The 17050-nt window shown below is 53.2% G+C and overlaps 2 protein-coding genes across 5 annotated transcripts in view; both read right to left on the bottom strand.

Moving 5' to 3' along the window:
- Positions 1–17050, bottom strand: part of MACF1 (microtubule actin crosslinking factor 1) — a 185693-nt gene that overhangs the window by 43401 nt on the left and 125242 nt on the right. The window lies entirely within an intron of this gene.
- Positions 97–2969, bottom strand: LOC139174495 (microtubule-actin cross-linking factor 1, isoforms 6/7-like). The gene is made up of 2 exons (XM_070764911.1): positions 1310–2969; positions 97–279 (listed from the first exon to the last, which is right to left on the bottom strand). The coding sequence occupies exons 1-2, from the start codon at positions 2903–2905 to the stop codon at positions 175–177; spliced, it is 1701 nt and encodes a 566-aa protein (XP_070621012.1). The 5' UTR covers positions 2906–2969; the 3' UTR covers positions 97–174.

Here is a 17050-nt window from a genome sequence, read left to right as displayed (position 1 = left end):
TCCACTCTTTGTCTGGCCACCAAAGGGGACAGAGCGGTGTGGGGAGAGGGGAGAACTCTTGTGCAGATGGCAACGCTGGCACCAGCTCCTGGATGTTGCCCACCCACGTGGCAGGTTCAGAGCCACCTCCATCACCAATTAGACTTGTGGCACTTTCCACAGAGAGATCCAGGCCTAGGATTGAAGCCAGGGAACCTGACAAGGACGACAATGTGAGGTCCGTTGCATTCGTAGTGCTGGGGCCCATGATGGTGTTGGCAAGGTCCTCTGCGGGGGGATCTGGAAGGACACCAATATCTTCACCCCCAGGCCAAGGGCCGAAAGGAGCAGCTTCCCCTTCCAGCCTGCACGCAAAATCTCCCAGGCCACCTTGGGCCTCCCACGAGCAATCCACAGGAGCCGGTGGGCAGGGGTCTCCATCTACAAACCTGGCCTCCCTTCCCCCTGTTACCTCACTGCTCCCATTCTGCCCAAAAAGCAGCTCCAGGATCCCGGGATCCATGAAGTCTCTTTCCACAGCTGGACCAGCTGTTACCTGCTCAGCTATTTTTGGCTCTTCCGCTTGAAGCAAAGTGGTGCTCACTTCCACTTCTGTGGTGCTCGCTGGCCACGCCAAAAGCTCAAGTGGGCACCTACTGCTAGGGTCAATATACTCCCAGCGGTCTAAGGACCCTGTGTGTCTTATGGACTCCTCAGAACCTCCTATCAATTCTAAATCGCTTGGTAGAGGCGGCCAAAAGTCCCCCACCCCTCCGCTTTCCTCTGGCTGGGTTGCAAACAGGGGGCTCTCTCTGCCTAGCTCTACAACTCCATCCTCGGAGCCCAGCTCAGGGGTGCCCCAATTTGGAAAGCCCATCATCCTCTCCGGAGGGTTCAGCTCGTGAGAGGCCCACAGCTCCAGTTCCTGGGGGCTCCCCACCCCTTCCACCAGGTCGAACTCTGGCTGAGAATCCGGGTCTTCAGCAATGGTGGCAGATTCATCCCGGCTCAGGGAGGCCCTCTCTGTCCTACTGGATGCAGGCAACGTTTCCCCCTCGGCCGCAGGGACGCAGAGGGATTGTGCCCAGCAGCAAGGCTCTGCCCACAGCAAGTCCAGCTGGCCCTTGGCCTGGTGACTTTTGGCCTCTCCCTCACTCCTTCGCCCTACTCCTCCATTCTCTTCCACCGGAGAGACGGAGGGTGAACGACTGCAGCAAGACTGGGACTCAACCTCTTTTGTGACTGCGGGGTTGGGGGGCCTCCCCTTCTCCGAGTCCCCGGACGTGTCCTGCTCAGAAAAGGATTCGGACAGCGTGGGCTCTGTGGCTACCTGAGAACCGAAAGTGGCATCAAAGTCCTCCAGATCAGAGACCATGGCCGAGTCTGCCACACTGGCCTCACGGGGAGTCCAGTGTTGGGGGGAGGGTCCTGCCACGGTCCCAGGGGGAGAGTCCAGGTTCCCCAGGAGGTCCAGGCCTTCTGAAGAAAGTGCAACGCTTGGAACCCCAGATTCAGCTGGAGCCTCCCCGTCCTTCTCCTCCTCGCTCAGGCAAAGCTTTTCTAGTTCAAGAAACATCTGCTCAGAGTCCGTGTCAGAAAACTGCTCCGGGGCAGGGGGACCGAGGCAGGGGCCCAAGCCGGAGGCCAGTTCTTCCCCTTGGAGCTCTGCAGCTTCAGCTCCATCACCCTCTCCAAAATGAGCCTCCCAATCTGGGTGCGTTTCCCGGGGAACCAGAGCAGAACTCGCCGCCGGAGGCTCTGAGTCATCCCAGAGTTCTGGCTGGTGCAATGGGTGGTTACCGGTTCCGTGGGCTCCCGCCACCTTCTCCGCGGCTTCTTCGACTGTCACCAACGGAAGGCATAATTGTCCCCTTCCTCCAGAGGTGCCTGTCAGAGGGCCCTGCGCTTCCTGGGCCGCCTTCCTCTTCCCTGGCAGGGAGCCTCCCTCCCACGCCTCCACTTCCATCAGGATCAGGCGCTCGTCCTCTTCAAACCGCAGCTCGGATTCCGTCTTCTCCCGGAGGCCAGGGGGGAGCAGGAGGCCCAGCCGGGGGTCCAGGAGCTCTTCGCTCAGGCAGGGAGACAGCGGCACCGTTTCTATCACGCACTCGGAGTCATCCGCCTCCAGGGTGTCGTGGTTCCCTCGGAGGCCGGGGGCCTTGAGGGGGTTTTTCAACAGCCGGGGCCACGTGGCACTCACCAGTCGGTGGCCCTTCCGCCGGGCCCCCATTAAATCCACCACCATGTCTTCAGGGTCCAGGAGGGGCTGGCCCTCCCCCTGGGAAAGCTCCCCCAAGGCTTCACTTGGCGGCCTCGCCTCCTGGACGTCTGGCAGCCCCGGGGGCCTGGGCACGTGCTCCAGGGTCAGGGGCTCCGAGAGGGACTCCCTGTGGTCTGAGGGGCTGGAGCTTTCGGCCACAGCGGGAGGCCTGGGCTTCTCTTGCAAGGAGGGGTCGGAAACGGCCGTCTCGGAGACTTCGCTCAAGGAGGCTTCCATCCGCTCTGCAAACTCAGGGAAGTTGGGCGGCATGAAGGATTTCCAGGAGCGTCGGTTGACGTTCTCCTTCTTCTCCAGGTTGGGCCGTCGCCTGGGGGGTGCTGGGGCCGACTTGGAGACGTCGCTGCTGAGCTTCAAAGCATCAAAGATGACTCTCTCGTCCAACTTCTTGGTCTCGGGCGCTTTCGTTTCCGGAGCCCCCAATGTCCCGTTGCTGGAGATGGTGCTGCTGTCCCCTTTCTCCAGGGGGCTCTTGGAGGGCTGGGCCGGCTTGGGGCCCTGGTCGATCTCTTCGTTGATCCTCATGGTGTCGTAGATGGAGCGCTGGGGCACGTAGCAGTCCTCGATGTAGCCGTCCTCGTCGTCCCCTTTCCCCAGGCAGGCCGGGCTCTGCCTTAAACAGTCGGGCCGGCTCAAGGGCTTGCCCATGCTGGCACAGAGGGCAGCCCCGCACCAGATCCCCAGCAAGTCCCGGCCAGCGGCAGCGCTTAGAAGCCTGGCGGGGGCGGGCAGCGGCGAGGCGGTCCCGGGCGCCGGCGGGGAGGCGGCGAGCAGCGCGGCCCAACGGTCCTTGGCAGCCGGCCCTCCTCCGCGGCCGTTCGCGCTCCCGGCCAGTAGGGCCGGAGGCTTCCCCGACGGCGCCCGCCGCGCGCCGCCTCCTGGCGGAACAAAGGCCGGCCGCTCCGGTGCTCGGTTGCCCCGGCCCGCAGGGCGCCTGGGCTGGGCGCGGGGGGAGCTGCCTGGCGCTGCAGCCGCGGCGAGGGCTTCATGCCGGGGGCGGCGGCGGCGCTTCACGGCCAGCCCGGGGCTCCGGCGGTCGGGCGGGGGGCTCCGACGCCGTCCGTCCTTCCAACCAACCGGGCCGCCCGCCCGCCGGGAAGTTAGTTGGCGGCTCCGGCGGGGCGCGCGGGCGGCGGGTTCCTCCTGGCGGTGTCCGGTCCGCGGGGCGCGCCGAGCTCGGCCGGGGCTCGCATGTCCGGCCTCCCCCGGTCCGGCCGCCTCCTTTCCCCGCGCGGCGGCAGCTCTCGGGGCCCGCCCGGCGCCGAAACTTCTTGCCGGGGGAACAAAAGGCTGCGCGGCGCGGCCGGTTCGGCTGGCTGGCTGGCTGCGGAGGGGGCGGCGGCGGCGGGCGGGCGGGCGGGCGGGCTGGCAAGCCGCTCCGCCTCCTCCTCGCCCTCGCAGGGGCGGGCTCGCCGGCTGACTCCCAGCAGCGGTCGGGCCGCCCTCGGCACCTCCGTTCGGCGGGCGGGCGGGCGCGACGCGGCGGGCTCGGGGTGCGGGCGGGTGCCGAGACTCCGCCGGCCTTTCCCGGCGCGCTGAGATCCGCTCTGCCCGCCCCGCCGCCCTCTGGCCCTCCCTTTGGTCCGCCCCCGCCCTCGCCTTCCGCGCCGGAGCCCAGCCGTGCCAATAGGAAAGGAAAAGGGCGCTTTCGAGCATGTGCAGAGGGCAAGGTTCCAGACCCAGCATGGCCTTCCTCCCAGCCACAGACCCCTCGGATGAAGGGATGCCGGGATGAATAAACAACTGAACCGCCCCCTTTGGGTTTCCTGAAGCGGAAAGCCTCCTTTTTCACACACCCCACAACTCATGTTTTTAAAATAGTGCTGGGCTTATGCGCTGCACACCAAGACAACCAGACACAAGAACAGTTTTTTCCCCAAACGCCCTCACTCCCCAAAACAAATGATTCCCTCAACTCTGTCCAACTCTTGACTAAGTCTGCACTATCCTTACTACTAGTTTCTCTTCTCATCATCCCTCTCACCCACTTCCTCCTGCTTCTGACTGTCACTTGCTGCTTGTATCCTTAAGATTTTTATTAATATTGTTTCCTCATTGCTTATTTGACCCCGATGACCATCATTAAGTGTTGTACCTCATGATTCTGGACAAATGTCTCTTTTTGTTTATGTACACCGAGAGCATCTGCACCAAAGACAAATTCCTTGCGTGTCCAATCACACTTGGCCAAGAAAGAATTCTATTCTATTCTATTCCATTCCATTTCATTCCATTCCAAAAGAGGTCGACTCAAGGTTGCCGGAGCTTTCCTTCTCTCTGCCTTGGTTAGAAAAGTGTGGAAAGAAAGGGGTGGGGGTGGGGAAGAACCACCCACAGGTGAACTGGGGGGGGGCTGCAGAGTCCACATTTGGGATGTGCTGGAATGAAGTGCAGGGCCCGAAGCCACAGCTGCCCCACACGGAGGCTTCCCGGAGCCTCCCTGCCAGAGCCCATCCACCCATGGCAGGGAGACGCTGCTGCTGCTGACCATGGACTCTTCACCTGTGCTCTGTCCGCCCCTCCAGTCAAGGGTCACCTGTGAATGAGGAAGGCCAGCAGCACCTGAGCCTTTCCAGCCCCCGGAAAGAGCCCAGAGAGTGCACCGGGCTCTTGCAGCCAAGCAAGAAACCACCCAACAAATCAGCCCAGAGCTCTCACTCAAGGGACCAGTGGTCAGTCCCAAATCCTCCTCCTTTGGGCCTTCTGTGTTCTTTGGACCATGCGATGCACAAGTAAGGGGGAAAGGTTTTGTCCTCTGGCCCCCAGGACCATTCTAGAAGCCTCCCAAACCTTCTCTGCGCTCTGTATATTTTGCAAACACAGACCCATTTTCCACCCATTTTTGCAAAACACAGGGTGCGCAGAGGGTTTTGGAGGTCTGCAGGGTACTCCTGGGGGGGGGAAGGCAAAAGCCCCCCTGTTTTCGCAAAAGTGGGGGTGTTCTTGCCTTCCCCCAGTAGCACTCTGCAGGCCACCCAAGCCCCATTTTTGTGAAAAACAAGCCCATTTTTTGCAAAAATGGGATGCAGAGGGGGGGTGGGGCTTTGGCAGGCCAAAAATGGCTGCATTTGGTGTAAAAGAGGCACCGACATTTCCACCCTCCTTTTCGGGGTGGGTGGGGGGTGGGGAAGGTGTGTCTTCTACAGAAATACCGTATTTCTCCAGAGACCCAACTCTCCAGAGCAGGCGCCAATGCTGGGGAAAAGGAAAGAAAGAGTGACCAGCAACAAGGTAGCTGGACGCCCTCACAGTGGCAGTGGCTGTCCCACCGGAAGGAAAACCATCCACCCGAGAGCCACCGTGGGCCCGTGGGGCATCATCTGCCAACTGCCTTTCAGCAGGAGGAAACCCCCTCCTCTGCCAGGACCCCCATCTTGCTCCACCCCACCCCCACTGGGGCAGATTCTGCTGAACGGATTCACAGGGGGTCTGGATGCAGCCAGCCTAGAGCAGTGCCCCCCCCCAATAACTGTCTTCGGAGAGGGGCAGCATACAAATCTAATAAATAATAATAATAATAATAATAATAATAATAAGAAGAAGAAGAAGAAGAAGAAGAAGAAGAAGAAGAAGAACAACTCCTGCAGACCCCCCCCAGGCAACCCAAGCTTGCCAAGTCCCAGGGGGCTCCGTGTAACCCAGAGAGCAGCTGCGCCCAGTTACTCCAGTGGGATCGGGGGGGGGGGGGGGCAATTTCGGTTACGGGGGGGAGGGGAGCCTGGCAGCAGGAGAACTGCCTCTGAGGCTTGGAGCTCCCTATTCAGGATCCAGACCCTTTGGGGGTGGGAGCAGCCTGGGTGGAAAAGCCTCCAAGCAGGCCGTCCGTCTGTCCGTCCGTCCGCAGGGCCAACGCTTCCCCCAGCAGGACAGCTGCTGCTCCCATCCTCACCCACTCTCTGGCCCTCCTGCCTTTGCCTCGCACGCACTTTCCAACACACACACACACACACACACACAAACCAAGCTGGGCTCCCAGGCCAACACCCAGCCGTTGTGCGAGTTGGCTGCAGCTGCAGCGAGAGCCTCTCCAACGGTTTAAGAAGTGGCCCCCCTGCAGGCTGTTCAAATTGCGCGGGATGCTTTGAACATTCCTCTTCTTTTCCTATAGGAAAAAATTTCAGGAATTCCATGCGCGCCCCTCCCCCCACAAATAAGGACCACAATGTTGTTTGCAGCCCAGAATTCTTTTGCTATTTCCTCACCAGGTCACATGCCAGCAACAGGGGGGCCAGCACATTCTCCCCCCCCCCGTTAGGTTTCTTTTATGGAAAGCTCTGAAGCCAAAACAATATGAATCCCACAGGATTGGGCCCCGTCAGGCATCTTCACCTCCCAAAATCGGAGACTGAGACATTTGCTTGGATTTGGCCGCCACTCAAGGGCATTTTTCTTCACTGGCTTTGGAAAAATTCCAGGCGCCTCTTACGACACAACGTGCTGCTATCCGAAAGGAGGGTCAAAGGTTTCCCATTCCAGCCCCTTCCCTTGGAGGGGGGGCTAATATTTTAAGCCTGGCAGCTAGCAGTTTGGGGTATTTTTCAGTGCCCCACCCTTGAAGGTATGGGAGGGAGGTTTCATTGCAAGAGGCAGGGCTGAGCTCTCCCCAGCTGCATGAACAGAGGGGCTGGGAGCATTTTCCACGAGTGGTGGCAGCAGGAGGACAAGGGGGCCTCAAAGCCCCCCCCCCGGCCTCCCCTCTCCCCCCAGCCTCCCCAGTGCTCTCTGGGGCAACAGGAAGCCTGCGCAGAGGGAGCTACAAGAGCCAGGGGAACAACTCCTGCTCACAACCCTCATGGGGCACAATCCAAAGTGCATGTCAGGATGTCTGACAGTGGATCCCAGTTCGTGAAGGAGGTCATCTCCTCGTCCAGGACAGCAGTTCTCCTCTCCTCAGTGCTGTGGCCCCGGCCAAGGCCCTGCAGCTTCAACAGCTTCTGCGAAGAGAAGCCTGGCTTTGTCTGATCCTGCAATTACCGGCTAGATCTACGTCCCCCCCTTCCTTTCCGCCAGGAGCAGACCTGAGTATTGTCCAGGGCAACGGCCGCCCTGTGAGGTATGCTGAGCGGAGAGAGAGAGAGAGTCACCTCAACTCTAAGACAGGTGCGGAGGTTGGTCCTGATCCTAAGACCCAGAGAAGGTGGAGGGCTCGGGGCAAATCCAATAAGGAGCCTTGTTAACTAGAGGGTGAGACAACATTCGATCCCAGCCTTCACCTTTCTCTGAAGGGAAGCAGCTTTTTTGTGGAGAAGCTGAGCCCTTCCCCCTGCTTTCAGGTGCAGCATCCCAGGGTCTCCTCATGCGCGGATGGTCCTGAAGCTCTGAGTGGGGAAGATGCTCCCAGCAGCCCCCCACCCTCTGCCGTTCCTGGGGAAATGGGGCACCCAAAGCCACGTGGTTGGTCCATCGTCCTTGAGCGTCTTTCCTCTGCCTGCAAGAACAGCCCCCAAACTCCTCCCAGGTCCTCGAAGACCCCAATTCTATACCACAACCTCAAATCTCGCAGGAGGAAAAGGGCAGGATGGGCCCTGTCTCTTTTGAAAGACACTTTGGCTAATGGTACTGAAAGCTGCAGAGACTTTGAGAAGAACGTCCAGGGCTGCTCATCCTCTCGCCATCCAGTTTTTGGCATGGGTCATTCATCAAGCTAGCCAGAGCATTGCCAGTCATGGCTGGAAGCCTAGTTGAAATGGGACCACATTTATTCATTCATTCATTCATTCATTCATTCATTCATTCATTCATTCATTCATTCTTTAGATTTGTATGCCGCCCCTCTCCACAGACTCGGGGCGGCTCACAGGCTCACATGTTCACTTTCATTCTGGTTGGAAACCTACTCCAGGTAGAAGAACTGTTCTCCTGGCAGGCTCCGGGGAATGAAGCCTGTCAGTTCATTTTTAAAGGGTTTAATGCTCAGAGAGAGAACTTTGCAGACACTCTGGGAGTTGTCCTATCGATGTGCATCAGAATGTACAGGTTGTACATGACTCTGTTCAGAACGAGGAGTCAAAGGATGCAGAGTGTACGGCTTATTTGAACCGAGGACCAGGTTTCCTGGTGAAGAAAAATTCCTGACACGGAAAATGGGGGTGGGGGGGTGGGGAGGGCTGGGATTTTATTTAAATACGTTTTTATCTAGGAGGTCGAACCAGTTCCTGTCCGGATGGTGGAGCTGGCAGGAGAGAGGAGAGGGGGTTTGTCCCTTCCGCTCTCACTTCCCCCCATGGTTTGCAGCCCTTCCCTTTGGAGGGTCCAGAGTGGGAGCCCACCCCCACCCGAAAGCTCTCTTCCTGCAGCAGGGACACAATGGGGGTGGGGGCTTGGGGGGTGGGGGTGGGGGTGGTTCTTTTGAGCAAAAGCACATTCTCTGGCCCAGTGAATCTGAGGGAAGAGAGACAGATGATTATGATGACAGACTGGTTAAGGGCCAATCCTGGCTCTGCCTCCTCTGCTCCTGTGGCCTTTTCCCAAGCATGTTCTGAGCATCCTTGCAAAGAAGACAGGGACCGATCCTTTGGGATCATTTCAAGGACAGGCCAAGGACCAAGTGAGGACCGAGCTTCTGCCGCCTGAGCCCTGCCCTCGCAAGCACGTCAGCCGCAGCTCTGCCGGTGATGGGCGCAGAGAGAGCTGTTGAGCAGCCAGATGGGAGGCTGAGCTATATTTACTTGAAAAACCAGCATGGCAAACTCTGTGTCTCCTAGCGACAAATTAAGGGGGCAGTGGGCATGCGTGAGAAAGGGAGCAAGTCAGTGACCCTCTTGCTCCATTCACAGTTTATCAATCATCTCTAGGCTGTTATCGTAATCCAATCATCTAGGCAAAGCAAAGAACCTGGAGGACAGTTCACCATGAGCCAGGCCCAGGCGCCCAGGAGGCCTCGCTTCTCTTTCAGCGCCTTTTCCAACCGTCTCCAAACGGGGCTGAACTGCTGATCAACTCTTGTTGCTCAAGGGCAACACTGGCTTCTTTGGGTTGGGAAAACGCTTTCGGGAGCCCAGTCATGTTCTGGGACTGGTCACTAAACCACATACACTACAAAGTGCAGAGTCTGTTCTCTGGCGAACAAATTAATTATACAACTTGAAATGAAGGAGCCCCTGATTGATTAAAATATCCACACCAACCCCTGAAGAGGCAGGCAGTCTGCTGCCCATTTAGGGCCAAAACCTCCATATGGTTTGAGTTGTTGAAAGCAGGTTATTGGAGGAACAGGCCATCTTCACACATCCCTCTGTTTTTCCTCAGCGGCAGAGAAGCAGAATCCAGAATCAAAACCAGGCCACCACGGAAGCAGGTGGGTGGTTTTCTTTCACTCCAAGGGCTCCGATTCACTAAAATTTGTTTCTCAAACATCAATAGACGTTTGACCGGGTGGGTCTACTGATCAAACCCACTGAAGCTGTTATTGTCACCGGCATGTTGCTGCTGTCTCTCAAACGAGAGCGGAGGAATCCACCAGGGAAGGTGGGGGCTGAATGTGGGGCTCTCAGGTTCTGACCCAACTCAGAGCTCCAGCCTCTTGCTATTAGGTGTGCAAAAGACTCACACCCAGCTCGTGTTTTGCGGAGGGGCCAAATGCCTGGACTCCACTCTTGCTGCCTTGTTGCGACCCCACAGCCCCCCCCAAACTAAATAGCTCTGCGACAGTTTTTCCAGGCAACAGCTCCCATGCAGCCTCAAGAAGAATCATCCACATGGTATTTTTAGGTTCCTCTTAATACAATTTGGCAGCTGGAAAGAAGTAGCTCAAGCCACTTTCCCCATGACCTGATGTTTAAAATTGTAGAACTCCAGACATCAACACACTTGTCAAAAGAAAGATGGCTCTGAATTTAAGGTGACCCTACCACAAATGAACACTACATCCAAATACGGACCATGTGCAATGCCCTCGGTCCCCACTTTGTCAACTTAAAATTCCCCAACGTCTCTGGACTTCAGAGCCCAGAGTTGCACCACACAAGTTGCTAAGGTTGAAAGCCATAGAGGTGATGCAGATGTAGCAATGCAATTAGCAGATGTTCCCAAAACCGACATGGGGAAGGGAAAAAATGAATGGGTTTAGTAACTGAATGCCACTAAAATCAGGCACTCTTAAAAAAAACCCCAAAAGAGCTCATCCCTGATAGGTGGGCAGTGCCGACAACAGGTAACTGTTTTGATACAAAAGATAAAGGTGAGCTGAGCCATGATGTAACTTCAGAGCCCGTTTGGTATGACAATATTCAGGGCTAACTAAGAAATACAATGAAATGGGCTATGATCTGTAAAAGACTATTGTGATGCATATTTATTTTTAACTTTTAAAAATTAATAAATAAACTTTTTTTAAAAAAAAGATAAAGTATTAAGAGCATAAGAAGAAAAATAGGGGGAAAATGGAAGTTTGCCTCTTTTCCTTGCCTGTGAGATTTTAAATTATAATATGGTATCATAATGATTGATAACCATCAGAAAAGCAGCAAAAATAGCAGAGAAGAGGAAAGGGTCACTAGAGAAACCTGCAGAAATATCAATTAGACAAGGGTTTTTTTCCTTCCAGAAAATGTTTGAGGAACTGGACAGTAAGTTTGTTGCACCACGTGATACTAAGTTATATGAAAATTTTAAAAAGAAATATTGTATTCTGCATTGCTAGGTAGAATTTCTGATAAAATAAAATGAATGTCTTAGCTAGAATGGTGCTTTTGTTGCAGACAATATTTGTTTTAATAATGGATGCAACATTTTCTACAGTGGCGGGAGGATATATCTAAATTTTTATTTAAATGTAAAGTGTTGGGAGGGGGGGTGGCCAACGTCCCAGCGATACAACGTCTCCCCCGCTCTGCAGGGACCCTCGAATCCCAGCTACTAGGAGACCTGGAACCGAACCAGAACCAGGTCAGGTCTGCCCTAGAGGGACAGTGGAGAAGAGAGGCACTGGTCAGAGATCTGGCACCAGCCTCTCGGCCAACAGCTGACGCAACAACTCTGTCGCCATAGCTGGGACCGTCACGATCAGATTGACTGAATGGAGAGATTGTGGACTGCCTGGGTGACAAGATCTAAGCATTTGTTCTGGAGAGAGGTGAAGGAGAACTGAGCTAGGTGAGGGTTTGGCTGATTTAACGATAAAGAAGAAATCTTAAATCTTAAAAGGAACGTAGAGGCTTCAAAATGGAGTGAGTGGTTATCTAGCGATTGGAAATACCATAGGGAGATTTAAAGGAACAAGTCTAAAAACCTGAACTTGAGGATATTTTTATAATTGGATTTGGTGCGAGTTAAAGAGACTGAAAAAGACTAAGAATTTGAAAAAAATATTGTATAAGTCAAAAGTGGATTTAAAATACAGAGGACCGACCCCTGAGGCACCCCACAAGGGAGAGACCTAGAGGTCAACCTCTGACCCCCCCACTAACACCGACTGCGACTGGCCGGAGAGGTAGGAGGAGAACCACTGGAGAACAGTGCCTCCCACCCCCAACCCCTCCAGCCGATGCAGAAGGATACGATGGTTGATGGTATCGAAAGCCGCTGAGAGGCCAAGAAGCACCAGGACAGAGGATAAACCCCTGTCCCGGGCCCGCCAGATAAGTAGAAGCTTTGAAAGAATTTTAAAGCAGTGTTTTGCTATTTTGCTTGATGGTGAAAGATGATAAGAGGATTTTGGACTGGATTGGACGGAAATACAAAGGGATTATATGGACTTAAGTTTACTTTGTGAATTGTGAACTTGACAAGATGGAGGCGTGTGTCTATGAAGAATTGACTGAGATGTTTAAATACTTTTATGCAGCTATCCTCCCCTCTGCCCAGGCCCCCTGCCCAAGGGCCAGACGGTGTCCTGCGGATGCAGCATTGGGTGGCCAGCCGGCCCTCGGCTCCTGCCACCCTCTTCCCTGGATTCCTCTGGAATGGTGTTGCCTGACACAACGCACAAGGGCTTCTTGCTGAAGCTGGCAAACATCTGAGGACAGCCGTCTATTTCCAGGCTTCACACATTCACACGTTCAGGGGAAAGATGACATGAAGGAACGAACACTCCGCCACCTCAGCGCTTCTCTTCCTGTGGGTTAGACGCGCACGGCGCTTTGGGTGCACAGATTAAACCCACGGAAGGGACCAACGGAGGAGAAAGTTGCAAAAGAGGGCTTGTGTGTGTGTGTGTGTGTGTGTGTGTGTGTGCAACCAGTCTTTTCCTGCCCGTCATGAGGGGAAAAAAGAGGGGCGGGAGGAGAACTGGGCCCTGCGTTATTTCACAAGAAGGAGAGATTAGCAGCAGCGGCAGCAGCAGGAAAGAAGGGACGGAATGAAGGGCGCTGCATACAGAGAGTCCTCGATTTGCAACGGTTCGTTTAGTGGCTGCCCAAAGTTACAACAGCACTGAAGAAAGTGACTTACGACCGGCTTTCACACTTACGACTGTTGTAGCATTCTCATGGTCATGTGATCAAAATCAAATCCTTGGCAATTGACTCGTATCTACAAGGGTTGCAGGGTCCTCTCTCTCTGACACGGTCAGTCAGTGAGGAAGCCAGGTCCACCTGACGACCGTCTGACTGATTTAAGAACTGCAGGGATTCACTTAACAACGGTGGCAAGAAAGCTCATAAAAATCACGGAACAGTTGTTTCCCTTAGCAAAATAATCTTTAGATAGATAGATAGATAGATAGATAGATAGATAGATAGATAGAGAGAGAGAGAGAGAGAGAGAGAGATTATATATATATATATATATATATATATATATATATATATATATAGAGAGAGAGAGAGAGAGAGAGAGAGAGAGAGAGAGAGAGAGAGAGAGAGAGAGAGATTAGATAGATAGATCTCTCTTGCTGGGTTTATCATCCTGAATATGCAACCTGCCTTTATTGTTTTTATAAGTCAGTCAAAGTGGTGAACATATCTAGAACTTTGTCCTCCAGTTTGTTTGTTGGTTGGTTTGTGTATTCACTTTCTATAGCTGCCCATCTCAGTCAAAGATTCCAGGAGGCTTACAATTCAAAAAAACACATTATGACTAAAAATACTAAAAACATTCCAAGCATCCAAATCAGAGACACAGGAGAAAGACACTTGACCAGTTAGCCACAGAGCCAGGCCCAGTCAGCACCCCACGCACGGGACCACAGTCTTTTGCACCTCAAATGGAGCTAGAACTCTCAGTCCCCTCTAAGGATCGGCCCAGAATCCCTCTGCTGGCTTCCACGCTTCGGTGGGACCGGACCTTTTAGCCTCCTCATTTCCACCCTGGTGTTTTTGCCACCAGACCAAACTGGCTCTCTGATTGGAAGGAATGTGGAGGAATGGAGAGTAGGAGTTAAACGAAAGCACCGGGGCCCCTTGGCCGCCTTGGCCACGGATGGAGGTGGGTCTCCGGCCCTCCAGATCTCTCTTGCACCCCGTAATGAGCAAACAGCTGTGGGATGAGAGGCATTTTATTGTGGGGGGGGGCTGATACTCAAAATACCAAGGTGGCAGCAGACGCATCAACCTGTCAAGTGGGCTTGGAAAGCGTCCAAGGAGGAAACAAAATAGCCAGCCACCCCCAGCTGTTCCAAACTGGACTGGAAGGAGCCAGGACACATTTCGGAAGAGTTAAAAATATGTCCGGATGGGCTGCTTGACCAGGCCGGAGGCAGATCCAGGAAGATGCAAAGAAGAAGCTTCTCCTGGGAGCCCCCTGGCCCCCCTGAAAGACCGGACAGCAGGGGTGGGCCCCACATTGTTTGGCTGCCACTCTGTGGGCGTGGCTTATTTTGTGGGCGTGGCTTGATGACCATGGGTCAGTGGTCGTGACTTTGTGTTCATGTGACCGGGTGGGAGTGGCTTTGCGGTCATGTGACTGGGTGGGGGTCACAGGAGTAGGTAGGCATGGCCAACTTGACATCACTCACTCAAGGCTTAGGGTTTGCCTGGTCTTTCCTCCACTCAAAGATCTCAACGAGATACAATTTCCCAGTCTATTTATTTACTACTCCTGAACATCTAAAATATACTATTTAATCCCATGTATATACATATTATCACACAGGCACACCAAAAGATACATTGTCTATTATATATACTGTATGTATGTACACAGAGAGAGACAGAGAGAGAGACAGAGAGACAGAGAGAGAGACAGAGAGAGAGACAGAGAGAGAGAGAGAGAGAGACAGAGAGAGACAGAGAGAGACAGAGAGAGACACAGAGAGACAGAGAGAGAGAGAGGAGAGAGACAGAGGAGAGAGACAGAGAGACAGAGAGAGAGACAGAGAGACAGAGAGAGAGACAGAGAGAGAGAGAGGAGAGAGACAGAGGAGAGAGACAGAGAGACAGAGAGAGAGACAGAGAGACAGAGAGAGAGACAGAGAGAGAGAGAGAGACACAGAGAGACAGAGAGAGAGAGAGGAGAGAGACAGAGGAGAGAGACAGAGAGACAGAGAGAGAGACAGAGAGACAGAGAGAGAGAGAGAGACACACAGAGAGACAGAGAGAGAGAGAGGAGAGAGACAGAGGAGAGAGACAGAGAGAGAGAGAGGAGAGAGACAGAGACAGAGACAGAGAGAGACAGACAGAGAGAGAGACAGAGAGAGAGAGACAGAGAGAGAGACAGAGAGGAGAGAGAGAGAGACAGAGAGACAAAGAGAGAGAGAGAGAGAGACAGAGAGAGAGAAGAGAGAGAGAGACAGAGAGAGAGAGAGAGTGTGTGTGTGTGTGTGTGTTCTTCTTCCAAAACTACACATTCAGCCTCACTTACTGCATTTGGAAAACACACACCCAGAGTCCACTTTCTGCCACACATGGAACCATAGCTTCTGTACATTAGAACATTGCACATGCCTTCAGATGTTCTTCCCTAGTTTGCACATGATGGTTAGAGCCGGGAGATGTCATGGACTGAGTAAAATGTGGTGAAATTCACTTAACAACGCTCTTGCTTAGCAACCAAAGATTTGGGCTCAACTGTGCTGACAAGTCACGGACTCTCTCTGCCTTCTCTGCAGGGCAGCCTGGTGCCAGCAAACCCCTTCTCCTTCCTGGCCATTGTCCCCTCTGTTAGAGGCTACAGAATAAGGCAGACAGTGTAAGGCCTCCTGCTGCAGCACCAGATGACCTCCGATATCTCTCCCAGCCCTAGATTGCTGTGCCATTTCAAAGTGTCTTCTGAAGCCACATCTAGTGGCAGGGTTTGTAGTGCTTCCTTCCTCTTCCTCCTTTCTTTCTCTCCTCTCCCTATCTCCCTCCCTCTTTCTTTCTTTCTTTCTTTCTTTCTTTCTATTTCTTCTCTCTCTCTCTTTCTCTTTCTTAATACCCTAGACAAATACCCCGTGAACCAGTCCGAACCAGGAGGAACCCACCTCTGCCCAACAACAAAGGACCCGCCTCAAGGGCAGAAGGTGCCCTCCCCTCCTCCAACTGTCCCGAGTGCTACCTCAGAATAAGAGAGGAGGGTTTCAAATCAATACGTTTTGCGGAAGGAGCTTAGATTGAAATCCTTGTTCTGGATATTCTGCCTAATGAAACACCCCCCCCCTTCTACCCCCAATTACCGTTTTCTGGGAGAGAGTAAAGAATCCGGCCCCAGAAACCCCCAAGCTGGACCGAGCAATCTCGCCTGCCTGCCTGTTTTTCACGGGAGAACAAGGGCGCCCTCTTTGAGAAGGGGTCCACCACCCTCTATGACTGGTCATGAAAGCAATGGCCCTGCCTGTCCTTGGGGCCCTGTAGCCAGCTATGGCTTGTTCTCCATTCTCACAAAGCTGTCACCTCCATTTCTTGGGGCAAATCCCACATTCATTACATATTATTTAGAGAATAGTATTTCTCCTCTCCTAGATTTCTTAGGCAATTTGCTATTCTATTATTGTAACAGATAGAAAAAAGCACAAGATCTTCTCTCAAATCCCCACTTCAAAAGTGAGTTTGCCACTCCCTTCCCCCAACGATTTAGGAAAAGCTAAATTTTTAAAAAGGAGCTTTAGTCCATGGCAATAATGAAGAGGAGGGGTCTAGAATTATGGGTAGAGTGTGCGGAATTAGATAAACTAACACACAAACTAAATGACAAAGAAGACTCGGAATTTCATAAAGTTTGGAACATGTTTTACCAATGGATAGAGAAACATAAATCAGAGAGAGAGAGGAGGGTACGTAAAGTGTATATAGTTACAGGTATAAATATGGAGAAAACCAAATGCTAATCAATGAAAAATGAATAGATAAGCAAAGAAATATAAATTATGTATATGATAAGAGGTGATATTAATAGTTAAATAGGTTGGAAATTGAAAACTGTAGAGGGAATACAGTTTAACTTACATGTACTTATATGGAAATACAATATCAATACAATTTACTGGAAAAGAATTATAGTCCAATCTCTTTGGATAGCACATCCATAAGCTTCCCAAGAGATATGGCAGAGCAAACCAGGGACATGGCGGAGAGGACTGTTCTCCTGGGCATGGACTGGAAAGGCACCCAACATCTGGAATGAATCCAATCTGTGCCCTCCCCCCAAGACAAGGGACACAGCTGCTAATGCAAGAGAGGTGTTTCATGAAGGCCCAGATGCACAAAGTCAACTTCTCATTCCTGGAGGTGACTTCCACTGCATCGTGGTTGCTGGGGGGATGGAATCAGGCTCCATCCCTTTTCAAAAGGCCTAAACAAAAGGAAATGTTATTCACAAGGTCTGTTTGAGACCAACCGACTGAGTCACTTTCTGGGAACAGACAGACCCACAGCAGCTGCCAAAAGGCTGCAGGATTTCCTTTTGGAGACTGGGAGGGCTGTGTGTGCTCCCCCCCCA

Source organism: Erythrolamprus reginae, chromosome 11 (assembly GCF_031021105.1).
Source record: "Erythrolamprus reginae isolate rEryReg1 chromosome 11, rEryReg1.hap1, whole genome shotgun sequence".
NCBI lineage: Eukaryota > Metazoa > Chordata > Lepidosauria > Squamata > Dipsadidae > Erythrolamprus > Erythrolamprus reginae.
Note: the sequence above shows the minus strand (reverse complement) of the source record. Positions and strands in the feature narration are given on the sequence as shown.

Coding starts and splice junctions, on each gene's coding strand:
- LOC139174495 (XM_070764911.1), bottom strand. CDS start 2,905: ATGGGCAAGCCCTTGAGCCGGCCCGACTGTTTAAGGCAGAGCCCGGCC. Junction 280..1,309: donor ATGCCACTTTCGGTTCTCAG/GTAGCCACAGAG, acceptor GTGTCCTTCCAG/ATCCCCCCGCAGAGGACCTT.